Below are 9,953 nucleotides of genomic sequence, written 5' to 3' on the forward strand. Positions count from 1 at the left end.
CCTCGAAAAAGAAGGCACTGCAAGATTTTCTAATACTGCAATGTGGAATTTGAGATTTTGTAACGTTGTTATCCAAAATAGAATGCATAAGGTTTTCTAATATTGCAATGTGGAATTTGAGATTTTTTAACATTGTTATTTAAAATAGAATGTATATGTTTTAATTAATGTATGTGTTGAGTACTTTAATGGTGTGATTTTTTTTAAATAAATTTGTAAATTGCAGCTTGGTGTGAAATTTGATATTTTTAATATTAATATGATAATATTTTAATGGTGTGATTTTTTTTTTTTTTTTAATTTTGTAAATGTGGTGTGAAATTTGATATTTTAAATATTATATATATCTTTAAAATTATCAAAACTATTATATGCTTAAAATTAAAAAGCCTTATATTAATGCAAGTACAAAGGTCTTAACATTATCAAATAATTTGTTTTTAGATTGCAAATATGAGTTTTACTATTATAGTATATAACTTATTTTTAAAATAATTAAATAAATAAAAATTATAGAAAAAATAAAAGATATATCTGATATATCTTAAGAAAAATAAATCTTAAAACTAGTAATCGATCCATATACTTTTTCCTGAAAACTTTATATTTGGAATCTAAAATACTCTACTCTATATGTATTTTTCGTGTGCAAAACAAACCTTAAAAAAATACAGTTATTAAAAGGTTTTTAGAAAAATAAAAGCTTTCATGTATTTGTAAGCCAAACCATCAAAGTTGTTACAGGTTTGTTGGAATATCGGCGAAACATTGCTTTTTAGTCTTCTGGATCAAACAGAAGGCCTGGATCCCTACATACATTCATTAATTATTGAAGCCCGCAATGGACATCAAGTACGTCATATACAACATCCTTGTCAGCGTACATCACTGGTGCAGTTGTGCAGGCCCCAATGGAAAAACTGCAACCAAATGTGGAAAACCCTGCAGATCACAACGAAGCCTCTACGTTCAGATCGAAAGTTTCAGCGGGGCGATTATCATATGCATCCTTTGAAAAGGAAGGTGTTGCAAGATGGTTAGCAGGTTTAATACTTTGCTTTCCCTTTTCCTCACAACTGCTGCTCCCATTCTCCTTCCTGTGAAGACTGTATATATCCTTTTGTGCAGATGTTGTATGCTTACCTCCACATTTACAGAAGTCCTCCCATTCGAAGGAGGGTATCCATGGCGATTTAGTTTTCAGAACTTTAGCACCCAAGTCTTCAGCTGACATGGATTTAGAGTTCGAAAAATCCCAGTCCGCGTGCCTGGTTTTCATATAGTGAATTCTATCTAACACACCCACAAATTCTTCGAAATCGTCTCCAGAACTCTCTAATCCGGTCCGCTGGCGTTGGCTCTTGGCCTCCACTTTATCTGTTTCACTTTTCGAGGGCCCCTGTTGACAGGAAGCACTTGGCTCCAACTCGAACATTCGCTTTTGTCCATTGCTGGAGGAATGGATCCAATACGAATGCTTACTCAAACTTCAATCACACAACTGAAAGTAACACTGATATCTACACACGGAAATAACGAAATCTCACAAGGTAAATAACGAAAGATTCTCATTGTTTAGAAACAACTCTGGAAAACTTGATAAGAAACAACGTTTATATAGAGCGAATGGATTCGGTGAGACAACAGTTTGTTCGAGAGAAAATTAAGCATATCAACGCAGGGGACCGCAGGGAAAATTGAGCATATCGAGACGAAAAATACGGGACCGCAGCGTATGAATGCACATGGCCAGATTCACTCCCCTGTTTGTCCAATCAATTTTATTAAAACGGAGGATTTTTCAAACCAGGCAGAGGGAAGGACCATTTCTCTCGTGCTTCACCGCTGGAAAAAGCTTTCATTTTGCCATAACTAACGTCATGAGGATGACGCAAGCTTTAAATTTCATTAAATTAGCTTTCATTTTGCCATAACTAACGTCATGAGGATGACGCAAGCTTTAAATTTCATTAAATTTCGCTGAGCACTATTGAAAATGTAGTTAGAGCCACTCTCTCACATTGGCCGAACAGTATTGAAAATGTAATTAGAGCCACTCTTTCATATTAATAAAAGGGTGGAATATTTTTTAAAACGGTTTTTATTTGGTTAAGGTTTTTTGTAAGTATAAAGAAAAAGCGAAAGGCTGCCCTTCTGAACCTCGGAGGATTAGTTGACTAATTATTTCAAGTTGTCTGACAACTAAATGATAATAACTTACCCTTCCAAAACAAATAAATTAATAAGTCCAAAACTCCATGGGCCCAACATCGTTTTTTGTTCTACTTATATTGAAAAGAACGCGTTGATCCCTACATTCCTTAATTATTGAACACTCCAATGGAGATGCAGTACGTACATCACAGTTTTGCAGGGTACATCAGTGGTGCAGAGGCCAATGGAAAAACTGCAAGCAAATGTGCAGAACCCTACAGATCTTGACGAACCTAGCGCCTTCCAAAACAAATAATAAATCCATCACATTCGTGCTTAGGTCAGCAGCTCGAGTTTTCAACCCTTCGCATGAGATTCCTCTGCACGGTGTTTCGCGTTAAGCACCCTTGAATTATATTTTAAAACAGTTAGGTTGGGTACAATAAAACAGAGCGTTTGACCAGGGGTATGCCATATTTACAGTAATTATGGCGGAATGACATGAAAGGCAGCATTTTTTTTTATCATTTCTTAATTTGGTTTTGAGAAGACGGTCCACAGTTTCATCACAGAATGAATACAGTTTTGATCACAGAATGAATACAGTTTTGAGAAAACCAGAATTTTTTTAAGAAAAATACTACACAGTAAGAAAAGCAAAATTTTTAGTTATCAAATTTTATTTTGAAGTGTAAATTTATTTTAATTTTAAATTTAGATGTATGTTGAGGAATTAAGTTTTTCTTCCTAAATTTATTTGAATTTCAATTTAGATATATGGGGAGGAATTAAGTTTTTTCTTTAAATTTATTTTAATTCTAAATTTAGATATAGGTTGAGGAATTACCTTTTTTTTAATTTATTTTAATTCTAAATTTAGATATAGGTTGGGGAATTACTTTTTTTTTTTTAATTTATTTTAATTCTAAATTTAGATGTAAGTCGAGGAATTAAGTCTTTCTACCTACAGTATGTCATAACAATGTTTTAATTATAATAATTTTTTACTTATAGTTATGATTTTTAATTATAATTTTCTTTAATGTTTTTTATTTTTATTTTCATATTTAATATAAAAATTTTAATTTTTTATTTAAATATAATATTTAAATATTTCTAATAAATATTCAACAATTTGTTGGGTAATAGTGAAACAAATAAAACTGAACTATCATTAATTTTGGGACTTGAAAAAATTTCAATATTTTTCTTTAACCAGAAATTTTCTATTATTTCTTTTTACATAACAAGTGACACACATAATAAATAAGAATCATAACTCTGTTGTAATTGCTATTGAAAATTACCTTTTCTCTACTTAGTTACAAGTTTACAAGCTGTAACCCATTAAATAAGTATGAGTAATTTTAACATTTAATAATAATGCAAAAGAGCAAATTAACATTTATTTAATATTTCATACAGCTTTGGACCATCTTATCATATTTACAAAATGGTTTTATAAATTAAATAAACATCTTACTTTGATGAATTAGAGTAGTTCATATTATAAAATTGTTTTCAAGTTTGGTTGAAAAAAATAAATTAAATAAACATCCTACCTTGATTAGAGTAACTCATATCATAAAGTTGTTTTCAAGTTTGGTTGAAAAAAAAACGTTTTTTTTTATAAAAACTAAAAAAATCTATGGCAAAACCAAATATGCATCGCTTTTCTGAGTCCCAAATCTTATAAAATTATAATTGAAATCAGTGTATCGATGACCCTTTTCCATGTACAAAGTCCATTTAATCCCAAATGTATGTAGAACAACATGAGCCCAACATTGTTTTTAGTTCTACTTATATTGAAAAGAATGCCTTGATCCCTACATTCCTTAATTATTGAACCATCCAATGGAGATGCAGTACGTACATCACAGTCTTGCAGGGTATATCAGTGGTGCAGCAGTACAAAGCCCAAGGGAAAAACTGCAAGCAAATGTGGAAAACCTTACAAATCATGACGAAGCTTTTACCATCCTCAATAGTGTGTAATCATTATGTTTTTTTGTCTTAGAAAGTTATGAAAATTTTGATTATATTTTATTTGTAGAGATTTTTGTAAACAAATAAAAGTTATTAAAATTTATAATTTTTGGTATCTTACAAATTTTTGATAGTGCTAAACTTATTTCAACTATCAAAAATATAATTTAAACAATATTTTTATAATTAAAAAAAAATAAAAAAATAAAAAAAATTGTCACCAATCTTCCGCCTCCTCTAATTTAAACAATATTTCTATAATTAAAAAAATAAAAAAAATTGTCACCGATCCTCCGCCTCCTCTATGTTCACATCAAAACGAAAGCGTTGCAAAAGGGTTAGCAGGCTGAATCTTTGCTTTCCCTATCCCTATCCCTAAGGACTGTTTGTCCAATCAATATTAAAACAGAGGATCTTTCAATGCAGGTGGAGGGCAGGACCACTTTTCTGGGGAGTTGTTTATAATGCGACTTTTTGGAGATTCCGGTGACGGAATCCGCGGAAGAAATTGAGGTTAAATCTTGATTTGTTGCAGTTAAAATGGTTTTTTAATTGCATATTTGGATTCAGCACCCTCGAAAACCCCTGGGACGCTTTCATTGTGCAGAAAATAGCTATCAAACTTGCGATTCCAATAAATTCCTGCCGGATTTCGATCGAAAAAACCCACCAGAAAGACTTTCAAAAAGTCGCTTTATAAACAACTGCCTTCTCTAGTGCTTCACCTCTGGAAAAAGTTTTCATTTTGCAGTAAGTAACGTCATGGAGATGACACAAGCATGCTCTCAGTTTTGAAAATGTAATTGGATGGAAGTTGGGGCCACTCTGTCACATTAATAAAGCCAAAGCTCGATGACGTTCGTGCTTACGTCAGCTGCTCGAGTCCTTAAACCTTCGCATGAGAATAAACCCAAAGCAAATATCTTGTGTACAATAAACACAGAGCCTTTGCCCAAGGGCGTTGCATACAAACGGTGAACATGGTTGGAGTGATACTGAAGCAAAGCAAAGCAAATTATATATATATAAAAAGTTCGTTTTGAGATTGAGAAAACCAGAGTGCCATGACAGAAGAAAACAAACATTTATGGAAAGTAATTTTTTTTTATTGAATTTTATTTTAAATTTAAATCAAATGTAGTTTAATTTCCAATTAAATTTAAATTAGTGTAATTTAGTTTAATTTTAAATTAAAATATATTATTATTATTATTATTTAATTTTAAGATTACAGTTAATACATTAAATTAGTATATAAGACTTTTTGTTTATGGGAGAAAAAATATATATTTTTAATATAATACATTATTTATAAATTTCATATTAAAATGTACTATAATTTTTTTTCAATTATTTTATGTTATTATAATATGGTATATGCCACTGAGGAATGAAAATTTTCCTTATATAATATATTATTTGTAAATTTCATATTAAAATGTATCATAATTTTTTTTTCAATTACTTTATGTTATTATAATATTCTATTTAGAGTGGATATTAAATTTTTATTAAATTTATATATAAATATTATATTAAATATAAAGGAAGAATAATCTCTCTAGTATCTTTTTATTGAAAAATATATATTTTTCACAAGAAAAAAAAACAACTTCCAAAATAATCATAATTTATTTCAATAAAAGAATTAATCATTTATTATATTATTAAGTGACGTAAAATATATGGAAGAATTTAAGTTATAGATGTTATTGGTCATGTACAAGTTAAAAAAATAGTAATATGTTAACATGGAGACATGATTTAAGATAGGGTGAAAGCATGAAGATGAGTTACACTTTTGGGCTGGCCATGAGTAAAAAGAAAAATTGTGGAGAATTATTTTGTTGCCTAATGATATTTTTTGCAAAAATATTTAGTGTCCTTTAATATGTCAATTTTCCATCAATTGAAATGCTTATCCTTGCAAATTTTCACACATCTTTGGAGGTATGTGTGTGAACACATACTATAAATTAATATAAAATGTGTAATTTTTATAAATTATTTATATGAGCATGATTTACATGGAGAGAGCTAAGTTTTTCATATTAAAAACTTATTTTTTATGCAAAAATATATATTTTTATTATTTTTCAAAATTGGCTAAGTGATATTTCAATTGCATTTTGGACACATGTATTCACATAAGTTTTTTTCAATTATTTAAATAATTTGAAAAACCAAAAGTACTAAGGCTCATAACAAGGATAGTGGTATTTTTTGAAAATTTTTAGTTGCATATACTTTATGATATTGATTTTTTATTCAACCTCTTTAAAACAATTCAAAAAAATCTCAAGCATTGTGTTTAAAAGAATTTAGATGAAAAATATCATATGAAATGGGAAATGTCAAACTCATAAGCCATTTGATAGAGGATTCCTTCATGAATCCAACTTGATCAACTTCGCCACCTCACGACAAATTTAACCCTAAATCTACTAGGGTACAAAATGAAGTTGTAGGAAATTTTGCAGTAGGGGTGCTGAAATTGTGGATTTTAGGTCGATCGCCTCTATAAAAAAAATTGAATGATCTAAAATTAAGCATTTACCTCTTTTTAAATTTCCAAATCTTATTATAATTTTTGTTATCATGTCATGTAAAAACCTCATTAAATATAATATTAATATCAAAATTATTATTATTAATATTCTTTTTTTGTTAAGCTTGGTAGGACCTTTCATTTTCTATTTATAATCAGCAAATTTACACCACATAGGTTGGCTAGGTGGCCTCAACATGCCCACTGGGAAACCAAGTCTATTGGCCAACTATCCTCATTGTAAGACATTCAAAAACAACAAAGTTTCAATCTTTCTAACCAAGCTAAGTATGCATATGCTTCATGACCAGACTCTATATGTATAGCTATCATTAAACATGCATGACATAAAGTAAATGCTAAATTCATATAAAACAAAATGAAATAAGGTAAAATGACTAGCCGTTCTGCTCTTCTAATGTTGATTCCACCAGTGTCGAATCATTGACAGTTGCTACATGCATCTCAGTCAATTTTATGATGCATGGGATGTGCCTTTGAATTATGTCCAATCTAATGCCCTACTTGTGGAGTTGCAACTAGATTCTCTACAGATCTTGTTTGTAATTCGGAATGCCTTAGAGAGAGAGATCCATCCCCACTGAGATTCGTTCCATGACCTTCCCCAATAGGATTTTCATTAGCCAGTAGAGGTATAAAGTCTGCTTGAATTGGTTTATCCTTCATCTGGTATTCCCAGGGCTCGGGACTAATGTCCTCCAATTCTCCATATGCTTCTCTATCTCACCGCCCTACCTGATTTCTTCTTACCATTCTTCTAAGAAATTCTGAATTCCTTCATCTGTTCCTTCTCGGCATGTCATGGCTGCTTCAGTGATAAGATGCTCTACTGATTTCCTTCCTCTGCGGGGTTCCGACGTGCTCAGGTCCTTAGCCTTTCCAGGCTCCCGACCTCGTCTTCCATGACCCCGTCCTCTTTTTGGCTGAGCCATATCTGCACGGTTTGATACCTGTTCACAAAAAAGAGATATTATCTACAAGCATTGTAGCATATTACTCCCCTGGCTGGGATTTTTAATGCTGACATTCTCCCCTTTCTTTGTCTTGTCCCATTTACGAGCAGAACAGGGGCAGGGTGGGCGGTGGGCCATTCTTGAGACATGGTCGGTCTCCATATCCCTTCTAGATTTTCACTCCTCCCTCTCTGTTGCCTCACATACCCAGTATGGTTAATAGGCCCCACAAGAGGCCATGCAAATGGGATTAGCTTCAGCCCAGCCAATTTTTTCCGTGGTATGCCATCCCATTCCCCTCTGCCCAGTAAGCCAGAGCCATTCCTTTGCTCTTGTCATTCTCGTCCTCCCCCACAAGGATCCTAGCTAGTTTCTTAGCACTATTATTACTCAGTTCCCCATAGCTTTCCGTGGTTGCAACCACTGGTCCATCCGCCAACCAAACATGTTACCTGCGCTTTTCTACCCTCAGCCTCCAATGTCAAGAGGCTACCTACCCATCCCCAACAACCAACCTCTCTTAGCCTCCCATTATTAAATTAAATGATGAAATGATATTAATGTAAAAATTTAATATTGATATATTTTTTGTTAATATTAAATTTAATAATTTTGGATTAATATAATATTATTAATTTTAATATAATATAAATTTCTTGTATTATAATATATACTAGCACAACCACATTAATAAATGTGATTTATATATGCCATAAGCTTGAACAAAAGTTTCATTAACACAAAAAGAGTCATACAAGTTGACTCAAATATGTTAATTTTATTTAACCTTATTTTTTTATAAATCTAACATAATAAAATATACAATAATTTTAAAATCCTCAAGTAATCATAACCTAAAGCTACCTTTAAAGAAATCAAACCTAAACAACCTCAATTAGAGGACATGAAACACTCTATGTATCTTTGATGGCTGGAACATTAATATTTTAGAAAATTGTAGACAATATTCCATGGAAAATTAGCATTTCCCCCCTAGGTAAATATACAACACACATTTGAGATCTTGCATTCTAAATATGTATTATATATAGAAAAAAAATGTTGTAGGACATCAAAATATCTCTCTCTCTCTCTCTCTCTATATATATATATATATATAAACAAAATATTTTAATTATAAAGAATTTTAAAACATTTGAAATATAGAGTGAGAGAGAAGGGTAAGAGAGAGAGGGGTGGACACAAAGATGGTGATAGGGAGAGGAGGAAGAGTGGAGGAGAAAGAGAGGGAGCTCAAAAGATGGAGTTGGAGGAAAAGATAGGGAAAGAAGAAGTTCAAGACATATAGAGAGAGAAAGGTGGAGAGAGAGAGACAAAGTGATAAGGGAGAGATGGAGAGAGTGTGTATGTTTGGGGGTGAGATAGAAAGACAAAGAAGGAGAGATGGAGATAAGGGGGAGAGAGAATGAGAGAGGGAGTGAGATAGTCAACAAATTTGCAGGTCGAAGCTCAAGAGATAGTGAGAGAGTGAGTGAGTGTTGCACAATATTTTGCCTCACTCCCCATATCGTATCTTGAAGTGTTGAACTGTGTGTCGTTAATGCCACAAATGTCGCAAAATGACGAAAGTTGTTAGTGTATTCATCATGAAACATGTTCATAAGTATCCTTGAAGAAAAGAAGAAAACTTGCCTTGAAATAATTCTGGAAAAAATTGTCAAAAACCTTGCTTTTCAGGATCAACGCGTTTTGCATGCCTAATGACCCATGTTGGTAATTTGTTGAACTATATAGTCCTAGCACTGTTAGTGCGACTTTTATTAGGAAAACCCACGTTGAACCTCTTCACGCAGTTTTTCCCAAAATGGAGGAGAAGCTTCTCTTACTAGAAATCTCAAGAACGACGAGATGGTTACAGGTGAATGCGAATTGAAACGTGACCTCCCATTCCTGGTCTTTGATCCTACTTTCATGAATCTTTTCTTGATCCTACTCTCACGGATCTTTCCCTTGAGATGTGGAATGTATCCCTCCTTTCATAGATCCTCAACTCCCTCTCCTTCCCCATAAATGATATCCCTACTATCCACTAATGGAGGGCTATTGATTGGTTGCCTTCCTAGTGTTGAACTATGCCCAAACGCTGCCCTTTTTGCTAAGGAAAAAGGAGTGCTTGAAGGTTAAGGCTAGGACCTGGAAAATCACCTAAATGAGGCTTCCAACGTCAAGGCTTAAGTGGTTGTAATGCTCCCTTTACCATCTATTAATAATAAATTATGTGTTTTCTTTCAATAAATGTGTCAATTATTGCTCATTTAGTGTAATAC

The 9,953-nt window shown here is 32.3% G+C and overlaps 1 protein-coding gene across 1 annotated transcript; it reads right to left on the minus strand.

Moving 5' to 3' along the window:
- Nucleotides 1–949: 949 nt before the first annotated feature.
- On the minus strand, nt 950–7,814 carry LOC149213844 (uncharacterized). The gene is made up of 3 exons (XM_089389180.1): nt 7,770–7,814; nt 7,463–7,662; nt 950–1,451 (listed from the first exon to the last, which is right to left on the minus strand). Exons 1-3 carry the CDS (start codon nt 7,812–7,814, stop codon nt 950–952), a joined length of 747 nt encoding a protein of 248 aa, XP_089245306.1.
- Nucleotides 7,815–9,953: the final 2,139 nt, after the last annotated feature.

The sequence above is a fragment of the Pinus tabuliformis genome, chromosome 1_1 (assembly GCF_031772625.1).
Source record: "Pinus tabuliformis cultivar Carrire ecotype Pingquan chromosome 1_1, CPIR1, whole genome shotgun sequence".
Lineage (NCBI taxonomy): Eukaryota > Viridiplantae > Streptophyta > Pinopsida > Pinales > Pinaceae > Pinus > Pinus tabuliformis.

Coding starts and splice junctions, on each gene's coding strand:
- LOC149213844 (XM_089389180.1), bottom strand. CDS start 7,814: ATGTCTCAAGAATGGCCCACCGCCCACCCTGCCCCTGTTCTGCTC. Junction 7,663..7,769: donor ACCCTGCCCCTGTTCTGCTC/GTAAATGGGACA, acceptor TTTTGTGAACAG/GTATCAAACCGTGCAGATAT. Junction 1,452..7,462: donor CAGAATTTCTTAGAAGAATG/GTAAGAAGAAAT, acceptor CCATTCCTCCAG/CAATGGACAAAAGCGAATGT.